The sequence below is a fragment of the Scyliorhinus canicula genome, chromosome 9 (genome assembly GCF_902713615.1).
Source record: "Scyliorhinus canicula chromosome 9, sScyCan1.1, whole genome shotgun sequence".
Classification (NCBI taxonomy): domain Eukaryota; kingdom Metazoa; phylum Chordata; class Chondrichthyes; order Carcharhiniformes; family Scyliorhinidae; genus Scyliorhinus; species Scyliorhinus canicula.
In genome coordinates, this window is record NC_052154.1 from 38095442 (window position 1) to 38118501 (window position 23060).

At 44.7% G+C, this 23060-nt stretch overlaps 1 protein-coding gene across 3 annotated transcripts in view; it reads right to left on the reverse strand.

Annotated features, from left to right (window-relative positions):
* jph3 (junctophilin 3) overlaps nucleotides 1-23060 on the reverse strand; it is a 211615-nt gene that overhangs the window by 155752 nt on the left and 32803 nt on the right. For all 3 annotated transcript variants that reach the window (XR_005461789.1, XM_038806526.1, XM_038806528.1), the window contains exon 2: nucleotides 10563-11337. Coding sequence is in view for 2 of the 3 variants with exons in the window: in XM_038806526.1 (XP_038662454.1) it covers nucleotides 10563-11337 (775 nt within the window). In the remaining variant the exon portion in view is untranslated. The remainder of the gene's footprint in view (nucleotides 1-10562; nucleotides 11338-23060) is intronic.

A 23060-nucleotide genomic window follows, 5' to 3' on the forward strand; every position in this document is an offset into this window, starting at 1 on the left:
GGGTTGGGTGTGTTTTCTTATTATGTGTAAAATGTTAAAATTTTATTAAAATATTGCAAAAAATAAACAACCAGAACCATGGAACCAAGAGGCAAACTAGATGGTCATCCAGAGCACCAAAACTTGGCCAGTGCGGGAGGGCTGGGCGGCAAAAAACTAAATGAATTATTCATGAAACTACATAAGTAAATAAACAGGCTTCAGCAGTGGGAATAAGACGTATAGGTCTACTGAAATACATTTATATATACTTACATACAAATATTTACATTGCAATCTTTCCCAAAATTGCGTACTATTATTCCTCATTCAGTTTTTGCAACAAAAAGTTTACAAATTTGTATATCTACATGATTATTCCAAAATTGCAATATCAAAAACGCAAATTAATTTTGCCCACTCCATTATAATGATTATTGATTGTGTAAATTGTATATAAAATCATCCAGTGAACATCATGTGAACCATATTCCACATTATAATGTGCATGAGGTAAAATAAGTTAATTAAGGCTCCATTTGTTTCTTTGTAACAATGTCAAACAGTATAGTAAATGAAGCTTAGCAATATGGTAAAAGCTATTTTTCCACATTCGCCATATTTGGGAAAATGGAAACAAAAATTGATTGCAACTTCAACTGATGTCAGCTACAAAAATAAATAAATTAATACTTATTTCAGTGTTCAGGAGGACAGGCTTGAGTTTGTGGCCCATGCTTAGGAAGAGGGTGTCTCTCCACTCCTCACTGGCATTGAGCTGTGTATCCAACTCAGACTCCCCACCTCGGGGGCAGGTCTTCTCTGAGCCATCTTGGTGGCTGCAGTGAATGTGTGGTAAGTGGAGCCCTTAATAACAGCTCCAGTTGCCAGGCTCTTTGAAAAACATTTCATTGGAGGTATTTTTTAATTTATACAGACCAGAAATGAGCAAACAACAATAGTTAACCATGCGAATTGTCACTATTCCCTCCACCTGTTCCTTTTACATCTGTTGTATTTTATATTTTCCCCGCGTCTTGACTGTGATAGAGAAATTCAAACAGCATTCATTAGGTAAGCAAAACTGAACTTTATTCACTAATTAGAACTGCTAGCAGAAATTGGCTGATACTTGGAAAGTCGGAAGGCAGTCAATTACAAACTGCGGAGTCCGTCCCAAGTCTGCGATAGTACAGAAAAGAAGGCGATTCTTATACATTATAGGATCAAGATAACATGAATACAGCTTGGTCAGGAATTTGATTGAAAGTAAAACATAAGTAATAATCGTTACAATGGCGTCACCTTCTGACCTTTAGGGGACTTGAGTTTCATATCATTATCTTGTCTTTGTTTTAAGAAAGGGACGAAGTTGTTTAGGAACAGGAAGAAATAGTTGTTCAGCTTGTTATGTATTAAGACTACTTCTAGTTCCAAGCCTTATCTAGACTCTCAGAGTCACCCGGTTCCCATAGACAGGCTGTCTCTGTATTCTGGGCCTTAGGTTATATGAAAATCAGTTTAAATTCACTTGTACCAAGAAGACTTGACTAATTTTCCCATCATGCCATTATTTGCTTCACACAATACCACACATCCAGCCTCCCCCGACCCCAAACCCACCACTGATGTGTTACCGTTCCTTAAAGAAATCAATGTATATCCTCCACCTTGTGGAGAACCCCTCCTCTGCCCCTCTTATGTCAAACTTGATTTTTTTCTAGAGCCAAGTTTCTCACCCATGCCCCCAATTTTGGTGGCTCCAAGTCCCACCAGCACAACAAAATTCACTTCCGGGTTGTCAAAGAGGCAAAGGCTATCACTTCAGCCTCTCTCCCGGCAAGCATACCCGGATCCTCCGACACCCCAAAAACCGCCACCCAAGGGCTCGGCACCATCTCCACTCCCAAGATCTTTGACATTACGTTTGCAAACACGTTCCAGAATCCTTCCAAATTTGGACATGCCCAAAACATATGGACATGGTTCGTCAGACTCCCTGCACATAGCCCACACCTGCCCTCCACCACTTGAAAAGCTCATCCTAGACCCAGTCATATGAGCCCTATGCACCTCTTTACACTGTATGAGACTCAATCTTGCTCATGGTGAGGCCGTGTTTATCCACCGCAAAGCCTCACTCCACACCCCAGCTTACATCGCCCCTCCGAACATCTCCTCTCATTTGGGCCAGACCTCCTCCACTGGAGCACCCTCTCACTCCATCAGCTCCTCATGTATATCTGACTCCTTGCCCTCACGTATCTCATCCTCGGACAGAAGCATACCCCGTAGAGCTGAAGACGGCAGTCGAGGGAACAAACCCAACTCCATCCTCAAAAAGTCCTTCACTTGCAGGTACCTGAACCCATTCCCCTTTGGCAGCAAGTACACCTCAAGGTCCTCCAATTCCACGAACCTAACCCTCACAAACAGATCACAAAAATACTCTATCCCCAACTGCCCTCAAAACCTCACATCCAGCCCAACGGAACAAACCTGTGGTTACCGCAAATCGACCCACAGGAAATTTCTTTCATCCTACAGTGCTACCGACATTGGTTGCACACCCTCAACGCTATCTGGCCAGCGAGAACAGAAGAGGTGCCAACAGTAGTGCCCTCAGACTTATCCCTTTACACAAGACCTCTCTCCTCCGTACCAACACCGACCTCTCCTCCACTGCCCACTTCTGTACCATGGCTATGTTCGCTGCCCAATAATAATTCTTCAGATCTCTCTCCCCCCCCTCACACACCACCACCCGCCTATCTCTTTCAGAAACACGCTCCCGGTCTGGGGAACCTTACCCGCCCACACAAGCCACAGTATCATTCTTATTTACCCAACTAAAATATACTTGGGCATGAAAATCGGGAGATTCTGAATCACAAACCAAAACTTTGGTAGCACTGTCTTCTTTACCGTCTGGACCCTTTCAGCCAATGACAAATACAACACATCCTACCTCCTAAAGTCCTCCTTCATTCCCTCCGCCAGTTCTGCCAGATTCAACTTGTGCAGTTGAGTGGAGCTCCCCACAATACAAAACGGGACTATATGTGGTCTCGGCCTCGTGTTCCCTGTTCTAGAACATAGAACGATACAGCGCAGTACAGGCCCTTCGGCCCACGATGTTGCACCGACATGGGAAATCAAAAACTAAAGGCCATCTAACCTACACTATGCCATTATCATCCACATGCTTATCCAATAAACTTTTAAATGCCCTCAATGTTGGCGAGTTCACTACTGTTGCAGGTAGGGCATTCCACGGCCTCACCACTCTTTGCGTAAAAAACCTACCTCTGACGTCTGTCCTATATCTATTACCCCTCAATTTAAGGCTATGTCCCCTCATGCTAGCAACCTCCATCCGCGGGAGAAGGCTCTTACTGTCCACCCTATCTAACCCTCTTAAACACATGGCTAAATACACTCACTGGGGGATTTTGTTACCCTTTCAGGAGAACCGCACCCTAACTCTCACAAATTGAATTTTGCCCACTATTTCAAGGCTAATAGACTTGTTATGGATTTCAAGTATGTTTGAGTAAAATATGCTATTCCCCAGCATTGATAATCCTTCAAAGTGTTGAGTAACAATTTAATCCCTCAGTCCCAAAAGAATTTTCTGCGATTTACCCGCGATGCTGCACCAATATTGAAGCTGTGCACTGTTTTCCTTACAGCTGCTAAAAATGCTGAAGTACAGCAGTTTGATCTATATTTTAAAGCATTGTTGAAATTCAGTCTGCAGCCAACAAGAATCAACTGATTCAGCTTTAAATTCAATTTTGTGTGCAATCTGTTCAGCAGGAAACCAATTTCAGTTTCTGCTGATCAGCTTAATCGACACACCACATTGATCCATCTTCACCAGTTGCTGGGTAAAGGCATTAATAAAGGCCTTCCTTCAGATCCAGTGATGTAGGTCGGCAGAGAAAGCTGAAGTACAAAGAATTTGTCATGGAGTGGAGTACTGTCTGCTGATAATATCCTGATGTTAAAAAGAACAATGCCCCTATTAGCAGAGCAGATCAGCAAAGTACAGGCTGCTGCAGTTCTTCAAGTGAATAGCTAATATAAAATTGCCTGTGTCTGCCAGAACTATCACATTTGCAGAAATACTATAATATTTGATGCAAATTATTCAATAAAATATGATTAATCTCAGCTACCAGAATGGTAGAAATCCAGGTAATCAGGACCAAAGCCTCTTTAAAACACTGTTGATTATGAAGAAACACATTCTGATCCAATGAACAATCACTGACAATACACTTCAATTTTTACTGAAAATATTAAACTAAATACAGAATTCCTGGGAAAAATAGCTGACAATTTGCCACAAATGCAGAAAAGGATGGGGGGGATTGAGTTTAATGACCATTTCTTGTTCATATAATCATACAGCACAATGGAGGCCATTTGACCCTCCTGTGTCTGTGGCAACACCTCTTTGAAAGAGCTATCCCGTTAGTTCCACCCCACTTCTCTTTGCCCAAAATGTTCCCTTTAAAGTGCATATTCAATTCCCTTTTTGAAAGATACAATTGAATCTATGCATTTCACATCATAACAATTAGCTGTGTCAGAAATTCTCCTCATCTCCCCTCTGATTCCATTGCTGATTATCTTACACATGTGTCCACCAGTTACTGACTTTCCTGACCATGGAAAAAGCTTATTTATATTATCAAAACCCTTCATAATCTGAATGCCTTCACTGATTTTTCCTTTGTCCTTCATTGCTCTTTGGAGAACAATCCCAGCTTCTTTAGTCTCTCCACATAACTAAAGTCCCTGGTACTGTTTAGTAAATCCCCTGTTAAAATTATCCCGTTTTATGAACCATAAAGTTAATTCTTGTAGGAAAACCATGGGCTGAATTTTCAGGAAGAGGCTAAAGTCCCATTGCCAGGACCAAAAGCGGGGATCAACCCTGCTTTGTCCTGTGAAAGGATTTTGGAAGTAGTATATTGACAGCAGCGGCTAATTAATTGGCCTGTTAACCAATTTACCATCCAATTGGGGATGACAGCCCACCCCCCCCACCCTCAATCAGTGGGCTGGCAGCTCAACAGCCTTGACTGGGCCACTGTGCGCACCCTTGTACCACAGGTATGTTTAAGGGAGGAAGACAGGGTCAGATAGGTGAATTTCCTCTGTGGCTCATGATGAGTGAATTAGGAAGGAGCCGAAACTTTGATTTCCCGACAGCGGGTTGAGATGTCAAGATTAAGTGAGTGGTGTGTTTGTGGCATGTTGGGTCTCATGCTGGCCTGCAGCGGGTTCACACTTGTAATATAATTGCATGTCATGAATACTCATTAGCAGAAAACATTTATAATTGCATCCTACTTTCAAGATGAAGTCAGTGGTGCAGGAGAATCTCGAGGCACCCAGTTCACATTTGTTTAAAGATGCTATGCATCAGTTGGCTTTGTGCAAAAATGTTTCGTTGCTGAACTCTGTGGCACAAGACAGGGAAACAGGGCACGTCAGGGGTCACGGTGAGTGCGTGGAGCGGGATTGACGGCATCGAGGAGTGGACGAGGGATTCAAGGGAGTATATAAAGTGTTATTAGGGGCTTCAAGGAGTGGAAGGGCCTTGCACCCTGGATGTGGGGAGGGCAATCAAAGTAAGAAAATGGGGGGGGGGCCTAAAGAACAGTGGCAGCTCTTTTATAGCCGCCAGTAGCTACAGCATTGTTGCAGGTTTCACCAATGAAAGTCTTCTCCCTGCACTATTATTAAGAGATGGTGGCTCAGTGGTATTGTCACTGAAACAGGCCATCAGAGACCCATGGTATTGCTCTGGGGACCCAGATTCCAATTGCATCACAGCAGATGGCAAATTCAATAATAATCTAGAATTAAAAGTCTAATGATGGCCATGAAAACATTGTTGATTGTCGTAATAACCCATCTGGTTCACTAATAAAAGATTTAGGGAGCGATTCAGCGGAATCAGCTTAAAGTCTTCTGAAAGGCGGGTTTTTCAAAAATTAAGTAATGGGAGGTGGGCATCGCTGTCTGGGCCAGCATTTATTGCCCATCCCTAATTGCCCTTGAACTGAGTGGCTTGCTCGGCCATTTCAGAGAGCATTTAAGAGTCAATCACATTGCTGTGGGCCTGGAGTCACATGTAGGCTAGACAGGGTAAGGATGGTAGATCTCTTTCCCCAAAGGACATTAGTGAACCAGATGGGTTTTTATGACAATTGACAATGGTTTCACGGTCGTAATGAGCCTTTAATTCCAGGTTTATATTGAATTCACATGTCACCGTCTGCCATGGTGGAATTTGAACCTGGGCCCCCAGTGCATTACCCTGGGTCTCTGGCTAACTAGTCCAGTAACAATACCACTGAGCCACTGCCACCTCTGCCTCCACAGCACCTGCAGTGCTGAGCTATTCAATAGCAGTTTGACTGTTTTGGGGGCTCACCGAGGAACTCCCTGTCGAGGCCAGTATTTAAGTCATTGCCTTCACTGGCGAGCTGAAGACTGCTCGCAGATCAGGGAGCCATTTCTAAAGGCAGCCCTGATCTTATGATCCCCCACTGCAGCTTCAGAACTCCCCCCAGTTCACCCACCTTGACTCTTCCGGGGTCCTCGAGTCCCCCTCACCCACCTCTTATGCGCACGGTCCCCAGGGGTCCTACCCCTGAAATGGGCAATCTGGCATCTGGACACGTGGGCACCCTGGCAGTGCTCCTGCCAATTGGGCAGTTATCACCTGGGCACCAGGTTAGCACTGCCAGGGTGCCAGGCTGTCAGTGCAAGGTGCCCAGGTGCCAGGGGTGTGCCACCCTGCCCAGGGCCCAATCACCCAGTGGCCTCATCTCCCCAGCGAGACCCCTCCACAAAGTGCCATCACGACTGGTTCACGACTTTGTAAACCTGTACCAAACAGTGTCCGGTTAAGGCCTCATTGGCGGGCCGGTGAATCCCGTGCCCCAGGTGAATTGGGCGAGCGTATATTTAAATGAAGCAAGTGAATCGTTTAAATATGCGCGCCTGGATCTCGTCCAGCGAAATCCAGATTCCGGTGTGCCATGAGATTCTGTTGAATCTCGTGAGACATTTCGATGTCGCAAATCACGATGCAGGCCTCTCGCGAGATTCAATGGCCTCGTCCCGACACTAAGTCGGGCATGACAAGGCCATTGAATTGCACTTTTAGTCATCTCAAATAACTGGTAACAGTTGTTAAATACTGATCAGTATGTTCTTTAGTGAGATTTTGGAAAAGGAAACTACAGGTGGCATAAAGAAATATGCAATAAGAAATCACCTTATCCAACTTGTTCCTTGCACGCCAATAAGTGTGGTCTGACTAATCAGTGATCGAACCTGCAGAGTGAGCAAGCTGGCCTGTCTATCTCTCCAGTGAGAGGCCCAGTCCATCTTTAGGGCAGAACCTCATTAACATTAATTAGCTGCACAATCCAATTCCAGATTCTCGAGATCTCACTCTATCTGATATTTCATCATGTCTAGTTTAGTTTCTTCTCATCATTTAGCAGTTGAAGAAAGTGTCATTGGCCAATCATGTCTTGCTCAAATTCAACTAGTTGGATATAAAACTTGAGATTGAGTTGTGACTGCAGGAGGTGAAATAGCTTCATGAAGCCAAGGTGTTGAGACCTAGCTCTGCGTTAAAGTTCAGTTGGGAGACCTAGGGCTGGGATTTTCCAGCCCCCACAGAGGCAGCTCGCATTAGCAGCCGGCAGGACCTGCTAGTCTGGCCGAAGTCTACGGCATTTTGCATGGCTTGCCCACTCCGTCACTAGGGAACCTATCAAACTATCCATGATTGCAGTGAAACTGTTTCCAAAATCCCCATAAGCAGTACAGCGCCAGCAGAAGCTTCTTAACAGAAAATAGTCTACAAAAATCTAGAAGCAGCCTAAAAGGACAAACCATCTAATTACCAATATGTAATGGTGACCCTTTAAATAGCACTGCTGAAGGGTCCTTGTGCCATGCGTCTTTGAGTGAGTTTATCACATGGTGAGTCAAACTCTGGGACAGCCTAGTTTCAGAAAAGGTTCCAATAACAATCCTAGGAAGTTTAATTACTGTTTCACATATATCTGGTGTGCGCCTTGGACAGAGGAGCACAATTCACCATGGCAGACGGTACACTCCCAGAGACAGACCAGCATGTGCGCACAACCTACTATGTTCCCTGCATTGCAATTGTGACTCTGGATTCTCCAGTCTCCCGGCCAAGTGTTTCTCGATGGGTGCTGTCTGCTGGCAGTGGGATTCTCTGTTTCCACCACTGTCGATGGGATTTCCCATTGATGACATGCCACGCCATCAGGAAATCTGCGGGCAAGGGTGCACTGCCAGTGGGAACAGAGAATCTCAACGGACAGACAATTCTGACCTAGCTTTCAAAATTACTTCTTTAATGGCTGTAAAGCACTGAAATGTCTTGAGATTATGAAAGGTGCTTTATAAATCCAAGTTTATTTTTCTACATTGGTCTCTCTTGCACCAATTAATTTCTAGGCCCTGATTTAGTCATTAGCTCCAATACTGACAAACACCCAGTAATTGTTATGCAATGCAGTTCTGTTTTTATATGTGGGTACTCAGATCTTAACAATGCTTTTTTTTTAAAAGTTAGATCCTTCTGGCAGATATTAAGGATCAGAAATGAAACATTTTCCTCCAATAACATCCAGTTCCCAGCTGGTGTGAGATGACAAGAGAAAATTGCTCTTTTTTTCACTTTTGCACTGACTTGCATGACTAAGCATGCTGCAAACAAAAACATCTCCAGCTCTTCAACAACTGCACTCCAAATGAGCGAACTGTGCACAACAGCAGGCTTATTAAAACAAAAATTCATGTTGACTGAACAAAACCAGGAAGGTGCATTTCAAAGCATCATGTCTTCAGGTGAGTGGTTCTACTGAGCCAGTGGTACGAATTTTAAAATAACCTAGCTACAATTTATGTCGCCCACAAACTACAAGTTGACTGATGGTTTTAAAAAACAAAGGCTGAACATTATTTTCTTGTAAAAGAATTTGCATCTCATTTGGCATTGATTGGACATTCATTTTTTTGTCCAAGAAGTAGAAATACTAATTTGTTTGTATCCATTTGAAGGCCATTAATTATTATTTTCCATCTGCATCAACAGGAGAGAGAAATGTACTTATTCCATATTTTAATTTGCTTCTACGGTGATAAAATGGAGTTGGTATATATGCTAATCTACCCCAACTTCAACTTAGATTAGGATAGGTACAAATTGCCTTTAGTTTCCCAATCAAATGGTATAATCAGTGAAGGCTTAATGTTAATGTTTTTCTCTTTGGATATTAACATTGTAAACGTCCACATTTCTGTAATGGAATAAATAACTATTGCTGAAGTACAAAACTGTAGCATGTCAGAACAAAAGTTAACTCGTCCAAAATCATTTTGCAATTGAATAGCTGTTACAAGATTTAACCCCTTTTATTAAGCCAACTCTTACCTTTATTATTTTATCCCTCGTTAAGATCACTCACTTTCATATGTCTCTTCTCGTCTGTAATGTCATGTGGTCAATTCATTGGAAGCACTTCTCTGAGCAGCAACAGACTGTGCTTCAGTTTACTCTACATGAAGTAAACTACCTACTGCTGTAATTTGGTACTTGATAAAATGTATAATATTTCCAGTTGTTAGATTGAAGCATGTGGACAGTAAGTACTGGCATTTCACCCCATAACTGTGTGAAATAGTTACATTTTCTTACTACTTTGGTGCCTTTCTAAACGGAAGTTTAAATGACTGAGTATCTTCGTGAAAATTAATGACCAAGACACAGAAATGATGACTATTTACAAACATCAGTGGAAAAGTGTCAGTTTTGCATTGCACACCAATTAAGCACAAGCATCGCTACTGTTAACGTTCCTTTCAGGATCGGGTTGAAGATAAGGTTGAGGGACTGGAGGGGGGTGGGGCTCAGATTTAATTGACAATCCCTGGATTTGGCTGAGTTTATGCCATTATTTAATTGTCCACTGTAAAATTGCAGCCCTAAAGTTAACCTCCTCCACCAGCGCATGTTCTTCTTCACTTTCATCAGTTCTCCTGTTTGCATACCAGAACCCTTCTCTCTATTGGCTCATTTCTACATTGCACATGCCAACTCCTGCATGTTTTCCAGCAATATTGCCACCCTGGCACTAATTCCCTTCCGGACTCCTCCTTATTGCTCTTTTAATCTTCCAATATTACTTTTCTTGTTCTCCTTTCTAAATATCTGAGATTTTCTTTTCTTGAGCTAATAATGTTATCATTCAGTATCAAGTTGGCCAACCTCAGATCAATTGGGTGTTCATGGGCCTAGCAGCCACTTGCACTGACCACTTCCACTGACTCTGCCACTGTATTACTACCACTGTAATGCTACCACTTGCACACTAGGTCTTCAGTCTTGGCACCTCTAGTGCCATAATCAAAACTGTCTAGGGCATGATTATTTGTTTATGTAAATTTAGGCTCATACAAAATCATTGACAATCTCACAATTGGAAGTGAGTCAGTAGCCAGCTTCTTACCTGGATGCAGAAATCTCAGCTTTTTGTTTGGCAATAGCTGCAGCCCGTTCAGCTGCTTCCACTGCCCTATCCACTTTGTCCCGAATCTTACTTGTCCGGAGAGGAATCAAGTTCTTCCTCTTCCCACTCACCAACACATTTTGTTTATATTTGCCTTCTTCTTTTGTTCCATCTGGAAATGTTGTACATCCATAACCATGCCTCTTGTTGCTCAGCCACTCCCCTTCAAATTTCAAGCCATCTGACCGGTGGCTTAACCCAAAACCAGAGCGTTTGTCATTTTTCCATTCTCCAACATACGTTTCTGTTGTTGTTGCATCTATATCATCTTCAATGACTGACAAATCTGTCTCGACCTCACCAAAACTAATTGTGGAATTGATGTCACTGGCTGTAGAACTGACTGTACTCATCCCAGCTTCACTTCGAAATGAGCTCTGCTTGCTTCTTTGGCTGGCCAAGGAACTTTTGGACTCGGACTTGCGGAGTTTCAGTCCACTCAAAAGGGACCTGCGGAAAATCCCTTTCTTTTTGTTTTTGGTTGAAAGAAGATCATTGTCACTATGCATAGTGAGAACAAAGCCCCCCCTTGATCCTGCAGGACTTCCAGCTGGAGTGTCTGGGTGTATGGCTGTACCATTACTATGTTCACTTCTTAGAGAGTTAATAGAAGTTCTAAGAGGAGACCTGATAACAGCAGCCATCCCATAGGGAACACTCTGACGCACACCATACCCATGGCGCATTCCTCCAACCCATTGTCCTTGATAGGTACCTGAAACAGAGAACAGATCAATTTTAAATATTTATTATATTTATAGTTTATAAATATAATTTAAATAATGAATAACTCTCACTGATCAGACATGGTTAAATAAATCAACAAGTTAATTCTTGTAGCACTAGTCAAATGTTAGATACTGATCGACTCATCTAGGTTTATTGAACTGCCTCTTCCCCTCACATGAGTACCATCTCTAGGAGAAACATCCTTATTTACACCACGTAAACCATAAACAAAATAAAACATAAATGCTGGCAATCGGAAACAAAAGAGAATGCTGGAACTCGCATTGCGGCAGGTGAGTCAGAGAACAAATAAGTCAGCATTTCAGACTGAGTGTGCATTTTGTCTTCATATCTAAGCAAATCTGTTCACTTGTCAGTAAGATTTGGAGATTGAACATAGAACATAGAACATTACAGCGCAGTACAGGCCCTTCGGCCCTCCATGTTGTGCCGACCTGTAAAACCACTCTAAAGTCCCTCTACACTATTCCCTTAGAACACAGAACAGTACAGCACAGAACAGGCCCTTCGGCCCTCGATGTTGTGCCGAGCAATGATCACCCTACTCAAACTCACGTATCCACCCTATACCCGTAACCCAACAACTCCCCCTTAACCTTACTTTTTAGGACACTACGGGCAATTTAGCATGGCCAATCCACCTAACCCGCACATCTTTGGACTGTGGGAGGAAACCGGAGCACCCAGAGGAAACCCACGCACACACGGGGAGGACGTGCAGACTCCGCACAGACAGTGACCCAGCCGGGAACCGAACCTGGGACCCTGGAGCTGTGAAGCATTTATGCTAACCACTATGCTACCGTGCTGCCCTTATCGTCCATATGCCTATCCAATGACCATTTGAATGCGTTTAGTGTTGGCGAGTCCACTACTGTTGCAGGCAGGGCATTCCACACCCTTACTACTCTCCGAGTAAAGAACCTACCTCTGACATCTGTCCTATATCTATCTCCCCTCAATTTAAAGCTATGTCCCCTCGTGCTAGACATCACCATCCGAGGAAAAAGACTCTCACTGTCCACCCTATCGTATCCTCTGATCATCTTGTATGCCTCAATTAAGTCACCTCTTAACCTTCTTCTCTCTAACGAAAACAGCGTCAAGTCCCTCAGCCTTCCCTCATAAGATCTTCCCTCCATACCAGGCAACATCCTGGTAAATCTCCTCTGCACCCTTTCCAATGCTTCCACATCCTTCCTATAATGAGACGACCAGAACTGCACGCAATACTCCAAATGCGGCCGCACCAGAGTTTTGTACAACTGCAACATGACCTCATGGCTCCGAAACTCAATCCCTCTACCAATAAAAGCGCTCCAGTGCTTTGCTTATTGCTTTGTTGAAGACTCCTCACTGGAAACAAATTAATTATTTTCTCTTTCACAATACCTAGATGACTACTACTACTTAATATTATAGCGCAATAAAAGAAATGAGTAGTACTTTGAACAGCTTGCTTTTATTAGGAATTTAAAGGACTCCCTCATGGACTGAGAAGTCATTTGCAGAGGAAGCCCTTCAGCAGATCATCATGTGATTCAAAGCTTAAATATTGATGTTATTAAAGATGTGATAGTATTGATAGAAGAAAATGCTAGTAGTGTCCCTGAAGCTGTAGTTCCTCCTCTTTTAAGCACTCCTTAAAGTGTACCTATTTAGCCTCTGTCTGGCCATCCTAACGTCTCCTTCTGTGGATTGATGCCCAGTTTTGTTTGAAAGTGCTTGTGAAGTGCCTTGAGATTAGTTATTACATTCAAAATGTTATCTAAATGCAAGTTGTTGCTGTACTTGCACTTACAATGGTATTTTTCTCACATGTAGAGGCAGCTTTCAAAGCCAAAACATGAGGGATCCTATTATACACTGGCACACAGCTGAAACACAAGCTGTATTCTATGCTCATTAAGATCTGACCGTCATTTAAGTTAGGTTCCTGCCCCATATTGCACCTGAAGAACCTATTAAATGAAAAGGAGACTATTGCCTTAAAATTAGGGCACAAAATTGTGCCCCCCCCCCCCATCTTTTGTTTCCTATTTCATCCAGGCGTAGCAACATTGCTCCCATTTCCCTACTTCGTCCCTCCTTGGCGTGTGTCTGGTATTATTGCCCCCAATTGAAGAAAGTACCCTGGAATGCTGTAGGAAACTAAAAACAACTTCTCAAGTTGCTGTTGCTCAATAATGCAGCACTACTCCATCATGAGAGATCCTCCAGAAGTAATATTTTTACATGATCTGACCTCACATTACACTGCAGGACCATTGTAGTGCCTGTGCAGGTACCCCAGTGTGCACACATGTTTTAGTGTTTTATACCTGTGGACCATAATTTCTTAAAAGGATAAAGAACTCATAACCAAAGTGACCCAAATTCTGATACTCATCACTGAAACCAAAATGTGACTGAGTCTTTTCAACGTTTCAGTCTGGATTTGCATTCATTCAGAGTAATTAAGTTCAAGTTTTACTTCATGGTTATACCTTTAATTATATTCCCTAAAGTGCATGTATATAAATATTTAGCATTTTACAGCAAACTCGCAGATCTCCGTTGGCATTGACCCGCAGTAGCCTGTGGCTTCAAATTTTGTTTCTGGACTTTAGTCTTATTGCACAACAGCTTAGATATGATAGTATTTGATCTATACCTTTAATAGCAAATTTACGAAATCAGTCTATCACAAGACAAACTTGAAACAAAAATATTCCACACTTACTGCTGGTGAAAAACTTAGTGTTGATGCCAACTCAGAATTTGTGGACTTCCATGACAGCAAAATTAGTGCCGTACCAGGACTGATTCCGTTACTGTTAAAGGGCTAGTACTGGCACCGCGTGGAGCACAATCCATTCCAATGAAAAACGGTGCAGGATTCGTCATCTGTGAGTGACACCCAGGAGGCTGACAAGCTGCAGTCGCATATATACATTACAGTCCCCACACACACTCTTCCCAGCCAACAAGATGGCACTAGTTGTGCTGGAGGGCATCCATACAGCTGATGGGTCGGCTGGGGCCAGAGGAAACCTAGGGGTTGGCCTGGGGGAACACCCATATGACTTGTGCCACTAAATTCACAGTGGACCGTCAGCAGCATGTGCAGCTGCATGGCTGCCATGCTGGCTGCAGCAATGGTGTTCCGTACCCGTCCACACCCGGCCCTGGCAGAATCCCCCCGGTGAGCAGCTCAACTGTCAGCAAACTATGGTGATGTTGGACACTTTCCATATCCCCTCTCTCTCCATCAGCAGCCACCACGCCAGCTTCACGATTTTTGAATGCGCACGTGAACCGCGCCGTCGGGAACTTGTCCCATTGGAGGAGGAGAATCGTGGAGGCCCCGGAGAATACTATCAGGCCTGCTAATGACATGCAAATAGTGTTTACTGCATGTGCGTTCCAGAACACATTGGCGCCACTGTCGAGGTGACGGAGAAACGTGATTTGGCGTCAAATAGGCACCTGCCGCGATTTCGGAATCCAAACCGATTCTCTGCCCAATCACGTTTTGTGATTTTGGCGTCGGCCAACGGAGAATCATCTCTCAGATGAGCTATTTATTTTACTAATTAACTCCAGTTTCAAAACTTTTTGTGACCCAAGAAATTTGTGCATTATCATTTTGTTGCTCTAATTAACAGTGTGTGTTTCTATTATTTGCTTTGCCAGCACAAGTAGTATGTGCGCTCCGTTGGCAGCACTCAAAAGGGAGCTGGATAAATTCTTGCTGTGACATACAAAGGGGCCGTTGGGTACTAGGTAATATGTTTCAATGCCTTGCATTTGTTTGTTCCACTTGGAGTTCGGAGAGGGTATCCCAGATTCTTTTGCCCTGAATTAGGGTCGTATTTACTTCTCTATTTTCTGCTTCTCCCAGAAATGCAGAATGTCCAGAAATGCAGCTGTTGTTGGCTGGGAATACTGGAGGTCATGATGCTGGGTTGCACCATGAAGTAGCAGATCAGTTGGATGGATCAGCTCATTTTTTTCTGTTCAATGTTTTCATATGTTGGTGTATTTTACCCACTCCCTCACAATGGGCGTGATTCAGCGGAAATAATTCAAGTTCGCTTTTGGGACTTTTCGGCATGTTTGGCAGGTGTGTTTTATGACGGCCGTGTTGGTGAGATCCCAGCCTGTATTCAACAGCACTTAATGCCAAAAATGAGCCCCCACCTGAATTTTGCCATTACAGGCTCCCTCGCCGTCTGTTTCTCCCAACTCGCGTTTCAGTTGCTTGCCGCTAACAAAGGGGAGCTGCTTTTAAACGTTCCCTCAGCACTCACTCCCAGTCAACACACAAGCATGGCAGCACGCATACCTGGATTTCCAGCATTGAAAATTCCTTACATTTGATACCATCCCTTTGACATTGAGAGCATGATCCAATGGCCACTCTGCACCCAAAAAGCAGCCCACCGCAGCGCAATGTGGTCGATAGAAGCCAGGAGACCCCACTCCCAGGATCTACCTGGCTCGCAATGCCTCGCGAGTTCTAACTTTTTAGCAAATCTGCATATTTGAGCGAGACAGTTAGAGTCACTTTAATATGCAGTTTCTCGAGGTACCCAGGGGGTTGACAACTATCCCCTTCCCCTAGGAGACCTCGGGCGAGTGTCTTTCAGCATTGGTCTCCACAAACTGGGAGCAGATGGAATTGCAGCCATGGGGATTTTCCAGGGGATCGGAGGCCCCATAAGGCCATAAGACATAGGAGCAGAATTAGGTCATTCTAATCGAGTCTGCTCTGCCAGTCAATCATGGCCGATATTTTTCTCATCCCCATTCTCCTGCCTTCTCCCCATAACCCCTGATCCCCTTATTAATCAAGAACCCATCTATCTCTGTCTTAAAGACACTTAGTGAATTGGCCTCCACAGCCTTCTGCCGCAAGATGTTCCACAGATTCACCACCCTCTGGCCCCAGGTGCAGCCCTTTGGTAAGGTACCCTGGCACTGCTGGTGCCAGCCTGGCAGCACCAACCTGGCACCCTGGTACTGTGAGCCTGGCAGTGCCACCTGGGTGCCAGTGTGGCACTGTCTAGGAGGCACTTCCAGCTGGCAGAGGCACTGCCAGGGTGCCAAAATGGCATTTTGAGTGCTGGCGATTGGGCCAGGAGTGTCCTGCATGGGTGGTGGTGGTGGTGGTGGTGGTGGGGGGGGGGGGGGGGGTTGTTTTTGGGGGTCTCAGAGATCCGGATGCCATTTTAAAATGGCGTCTCAATCTCTCGCTATAGAGGAGTTCCGGCGAGCAGAGCTCCTCGATGTAGAAAAGGGGGCAATGTGCGTCCTCGACCACATGGTCCCCCGCTGAGGCCCTTTATATGACACAAGTGGCGTCTTATAGCCATGTGTATCTCGGCACTGCGAGTGCCGGGAAACAAGCGGCTAAACATGCTCCCTATGGTACTCTGTTCCCATTTAGTTGAATCGCGGCCTCAGTGTCGAAGTTGGAAATTTCTCCCACTCAAAGCCTTCCACAAATTGGGTGAAAGTAGGTAGACTCACCCAGATTTCTCAATGCTTCCAAGATTTACTACTTTTTTGCACAAATGGAAAATATAAAATTTCCAACTGTGACTGAAACATAACACCCGTTTGATGCTTGTGCAAAGAGAACTTTTTCCGGGCATTTTTAACATTTCACGAACAATTTATTATTGAGGTAGAGTTTGCATTAGCTTTATCAGTGTGATCCCAGTGAAACCAGACAAACAAACTCAAAAGATTGTGGAATTTTAAACGTTATTTATGTCAAGCTTAATCGAATTTGTGCAATGTTGCTTAAAAAAATTATTTCAACTGAGGGCAGCCGTATGCACAAAACTGGTGTGACTGCCAGTCAGAATAATAAGCATGGTGGACCTTCTGCCTGTTCTCCCATTTGTGGCCTTGCAAGGATTCAAATTGAACTGCTTTTCTCATGCACACGGGGACAAGTAGCACATTTTATTAGCTTTTACAGGTTAAAAATATGTGATTTACTAAGAAACTAGTAAATGGTTCACTGCAGTGTTTTTAAAGTAATTCTCAGTGATTTAAAATCAGGTTTAATCACAGGTGGAGGTCCAGACTTGCATTAAAAAAAATTTTTGTGATAAATCAATTTTCAACAATATTAGTAAAACTGCAGCAAGTTATCACTCATACGTAAATGAATATATCAGTGAATAATTTTTAATGCAACAATTGCATTTTATTATGCTGACCAATTCCATTAAGTCCTGGATGATTTTACATCTTTGGTTATGCAGAAGAGCAGAAACTACAACCTAGCTAGAGCAATTTATGCCTGATTTTCTGATACGTCCGAAGCAGATGTGTATCACCAAATTGATTTTTCTCACAATTGTTTATCTTTTTATGTAGAAAGGAAATAAAACTTAAATGGAAGAAATATGAAATAATAGCAGAATATTAATAACATTGCTTTTGTTAGCGACACTGCTTCATCACCTGAAAGGGAAAATGGCAGGCAAAGAAATTAATAATTTGATCACATTTGATTGCTCAGCTTGTGAGGATCTTTGGTTGCTGGTTTCAGGTATTGACAAAAAAACCGGCTGAATGGTGCTGTGGTACTTGTTCAGTGAAGAATGGTAGCATTCCCACCCTCACCCATTGAAAGGAAATTATTAATAATAATATTTATTGTCACAAGTAGGTTTACATTAACACCGCATTGAAATTACTATGAAAAGCCCCTAGTTGCCACATTCCGACGCCTGTTTGGCTACACAGAGGGAGATTTCAGAATGTCCAAATTACCTAATAGCGTGTCTTTCGGGACTAGTAGGAGCAAACTGGAGCACCCGGAGGAAACCCACGCAGACACGGGGAGAATGTGCAGACTCCGCACAGACAGTGACCCAAGCCGTGGATCGAACCTGGGACCCTGGAGCAGTGAAGCAATGGTGCTAACCACTGTGCCGCCCGATCATATTGCACCCGTGAAACCACATGTGAATTCAAGACTTCTTAATCTTGCATTCACTACCATTTCTTCTAAGCACTCCCCCAACACCTGCAGCAGGGGTGGAGGCAGCCTGCTGACTAATTCACAGGGGTATCCAACAGCTGCTCCTCATCTATTTGGGTGCCCGAGGGCCCCTGCCTGACTCCTTGAGGGGCAGACACACCTGGAGGGTGGGTGATGTACCCCATCCCCCTCTTGCATAGCCATTGAAAAAGCTCATTGATGATTACAGTGATGGCATGCAGATCTTTGCACATCTCCAGCAGAAACTGGGTGTTCTGCTGAACCAGGCCCTCCATGGCATCCGTTACCCCCTCTCCCCTTGGAGACCTCAATGTGTGCACATAATCAGACGGGCAGACTCCTCCACCTCACGTGCCACTATTTTGAGGGACTCCGATACCTCTGCATGTTTCTGCAACTTTTGCAGTTTCACCAGGATTTTCTGCAGGGCTATCTCAGAGGTTTGGTGTCTGACTTGGATGTTGCGGATGCCTCTTCCCCAGCATCCTCTGGGTGGAGAACATCCCTCCTGGCCTTTATTGCACTGAGAAAGATTTTAAGGATGTGTCACTGAATCTGGGGGCCAGGGTTCCTTGTGATTGGTGGGCCATCTCCTCCTTGAATGATGGGTAAGTTGACGTCCGGGCACCTTTTAAATATGGCACCCAGGATGAGGCATGAGCCATCCATCCCACCCCACTGTGAAAAATGTCAGGAAACCCCCTACTGCAAAAGGAGGCTGGCATCGAGCGATATGGCATAAACAACCCTGAGTCAAACCTCCACCCCGGCCTCAGCTCTTGTCCCATTCTATACCAAATCTCCAGCCAGTGAGGTGCATGGTCTGAGATAATTATCCCCGTATATTCTGCCCCCTCCACCCCAACCAAAATCCCACAACTCACTACAAAGTAATCAATCCTCGAATACACCTAATGGACGTATGAAAAGAAAGAATACTGCCTTCCCCCTGGGTTCTGAAAATGCCATGAATCCACCATACCCATCCTCTCCATAAACCCCTCCAACTCCCTCGCCATACATACCAACCAATCGACCCGGGGCTCGACTTATCCACCTTCAACTCCAGGACACAGTTAAAATCTCCTCCCATGAACAACTGGTATGTGGCCAAATCCGGGATCGCTGCCAGCTATCCCCTCATAAAACCCACATCATCCCAATTTGGGCATACATATTTACCAACATTACAGATGCCCCTTCCAATACCCCACTCACAATCACATATCTCCTACCTGGATCTCTCACACCTTCACACTCACAAATCCCATTTTTTTGCTCATTAAAATCGCCACTCCCCTCGATTTCAAATCAAACCCGAGTGCAAAACCTGCTCAACCCACCCCTTCATCAACCTAACCTGGTCCTTCACACAGTGGTGCGTCTCCCGCAGAAAGGCCACCCCCGCTTTCAAGCTCTTGAGGTGCACGAACACCTGTGACCTTTTAACTGGCCCATTCAGTCTCCGAATGTTATACGTTACCAACCTTACCGGAGACTTACGCCTCCAATCTCCTCTACCGTCAGTCATCTTCCCTACTTAACTCCTGCCCCCTTAATTCCTCCCTATACCTAGCCCATCGCAGATGGCCATTTCCTCCACCCCTGACCATGTCATCACTCCCCCCCCCCCCCCCTCCTCACGCATTTCTTTCCTCTGTTGATGGAATTCCTCCTTGATAAAAGCCACCAGCTCCTGTATCTGGGGCCTTCCAGCTTGCATCAGCCTTTCCCCCGCCTGCATATTTAAAGAGGCTGCTGCTGCAGCACCAGCTTGTTTCAGCGTTTCAGCCAAATCTCTCACTGTTTTCTGCCGGGTCTGGTGACCAGCAGACATATCACTCCCGGGGGAAACCGCGCCTCTAGCATTCACCTACACTTTTCATCAAAATTCCACCCAGTATTTGGTAAAAAGAGCTCTTTTCTGTGACTTTAAGCAGGAGCTACCCTGTATGTGACCATTCACTCCATGGTCACAACCAGCAGAGAGAAGCTTTTACAATTTGTTTTGATGTGTATTTAAAGTTTACTCTCATATCTCTTTCCTCTTTCTTAATCAATTTCTTGGTCCGCCATGGCAGAATTCTAAAATCCTCCTTTGATTTCAAAGAGAGAGGACCCATCATGGTGCCAAGATGGCAGCTGGGCCAGACTGCCCCAACAGAAGCCAAGTTGCAATCACCCAGTCGTCAGGAACACCCAAAGGTTACTGGACAAGTAGAAGTTCCAAAATAAACAATAGCAGCCTTCCATCAGCTTTGTTGAGGCCACAAGGCGAGCATCTCATAGGAGTAATAGATTTAGTAAACTTTTTAAAGAAAGGCACCATTGGTTTACAATGAAAATAGAAAATTCTAGAAATAGGTTAGGCAGCATCTGCGAGGGAGAAAATATAGTTTATGTTTCAGGTCGTTGAGCTTCCGTTTGATCCCAGTTCTGATATAAAGTAATTGATCTGAAAATTTTCCCCACAGGTGTCGGGAACACAATGTTGGATCCAAATTGGCATCCTGAGTCTGCACTCCTGGGAAAGCTATTTTCCTGGAGGCAACTTCCTAATTGACCGCCGCTGTGCTTGCCAATTAAGGATAGTCGTAGGGAACCCAATTCAGTGAGCCCAATCACCCAGTCGTCAGCTTTAGAGTCTCAGGAGCCCCCCACGGCAGCTGCAGACCAAACAGATTGGTTGGCAGCTCCATCAATCCTGGCAGAGCCAAAAGTGGGTTATTGGGTTCTGCCATTGCTGTACCCAGCAGCAAGAAGACGGCCCACGGAGCTCGGAGCTAGGAGGTCTTAGAGGGGAGGGTTTGGGCAGTTTAGGAAGGGGGATGGGCTTGGCACGTTTCAGAAGTATGACCTGCCTACTTCCACCCACTGCCCATGCCAGCCGTTTAATGGCATGTGCATTGTATTATCAAGCTTGTTTTTTTTAACAAATACTTTTATTCAGAAAGTGTTTTGTGATAACAAGGTAAAACAAAACAATAACATACTGCAAACACCATTTCAAAATAAACCCACCCAGATCTACTCCCCATGCCAACCCTCCATAAACAATCAAACGTAACAAAAAAATAAACCCACCCCCCCCCCCCCCCCTCCCCGCAACCACAAGCAACTGATAGTAACCAACTCCCTGAAAAGGGAAATGAAAGACTGCCTCCTCGAGTAGAAACCTTCCACCGACCCCTCATGGTGTACTTAACTTTCTCAAGATACAAAGATTCCATTAGATCCCTCAGCCAGGCCGAGGTTCTGGGCTGTACCGGGGACCTCCACCCTAGCAGAACTTGCCTCCATGCTATCGACGAGGTGAAGGCGAGGACATCCACCTTCACCCTCACCTGCAGCACCGCCGACTCCAATACACCAAAAATAGCCACCAACGGGCACGGCTCCAGCTGAATTCCCAGAGTCCCCCAACATGGTGTTGAAGGAGGAGACCCAAAAGCTTACACGTTTAGGGCAAGACCAAAACATGTGTGTATGATTCACCAATATCCTAGCACAATGTTCACACCTATCCTCCTCCCCCAAGAAGAAATCACTCATCCACACCCTAGTCTAGTGCGTCCTGTGCGCCACCTTGAACTGGAACAAGCTGAGCCTAGCACAAGAGAAGGTGGAGCTGACTCTGTGAAAAGCCTCACTCCACACACCCCCCCCCCCCCCAACTCATCAAAATCCAGAGCCTCTTCACACTCCCACTTTCTTTTTACTTCCTCCAACAAAGTCTGCTCCATGGACAAAATCCGGCAATAGATATTGCTCTTGATAAAAGGCCTGTGATGAACGATTACTGCACCTTTAATGTAATGATCCCTTTAAGACCGGGTTTGGAACCCTGGGGGACTCCGCCTCTGACTCCACCCCCCCAGGGAGCCATATATAAGGTAATGTTCAGTGTGCAGTGAGCACACTTCTCGGTAGCTGTCTGGTGCTCTGCTGATTAAAGCCTTTGTATTACCAATCAGCTCTCTCGAGTTGTAATTGAGGGCATCTCAAGGCCTCAAATGCCGCATTAACCTTCCCTGGGTGGAAACCAACCCACCACCTAAATTCCTTATCAACATTATCTCCCTGCCATCTCAACTGGTGTGCCAAAAGATGACTGGCCTTCTCCCCATATTCGTAAAAGGGTCCCCCTCAAGCTCCACAGCTGGTTCACCACCTTGCCTGTCGAGATCAGCTCAAATTCCATCTGCACTATTTTCCTGCCCACCAACAAATCTGGTGTTGGGGCAATCAAGTACTGCCGGTCCATCTCGAGGATGGAGTGCACCAGAGTTTGCCTCTCCACCCTTCTAGATTTATCCTTATGTGCTTTGTAGGAGATTAACTCCCCCATAATGACTGCCTTCTGAGCTTCCCACAGCATGGAAGGTGAGACCACCTCGCTTCTATTGAACACCATGTACTCCCCAATGGCAGAGGATATACGCTCACAGAATCCCTTGTCCACCAGAAACGCCATATCCAATCTCCACAGGGGTCACTGAGAGGGACCCGGCTCCAACATCCAGTCCACAAAATGTGGAGCATGATCCAAAATAAAGGTCGTTGAGTAGCTTGCCCCCTTCATCCCAGGAAGAAGAGACCTACCCACCACAAAGAAGTCAATCTGGGAGTAGACCTGATGGACTTGAGAAAAAAAAGAAAATTCCTTATTGCTTGGATCCATA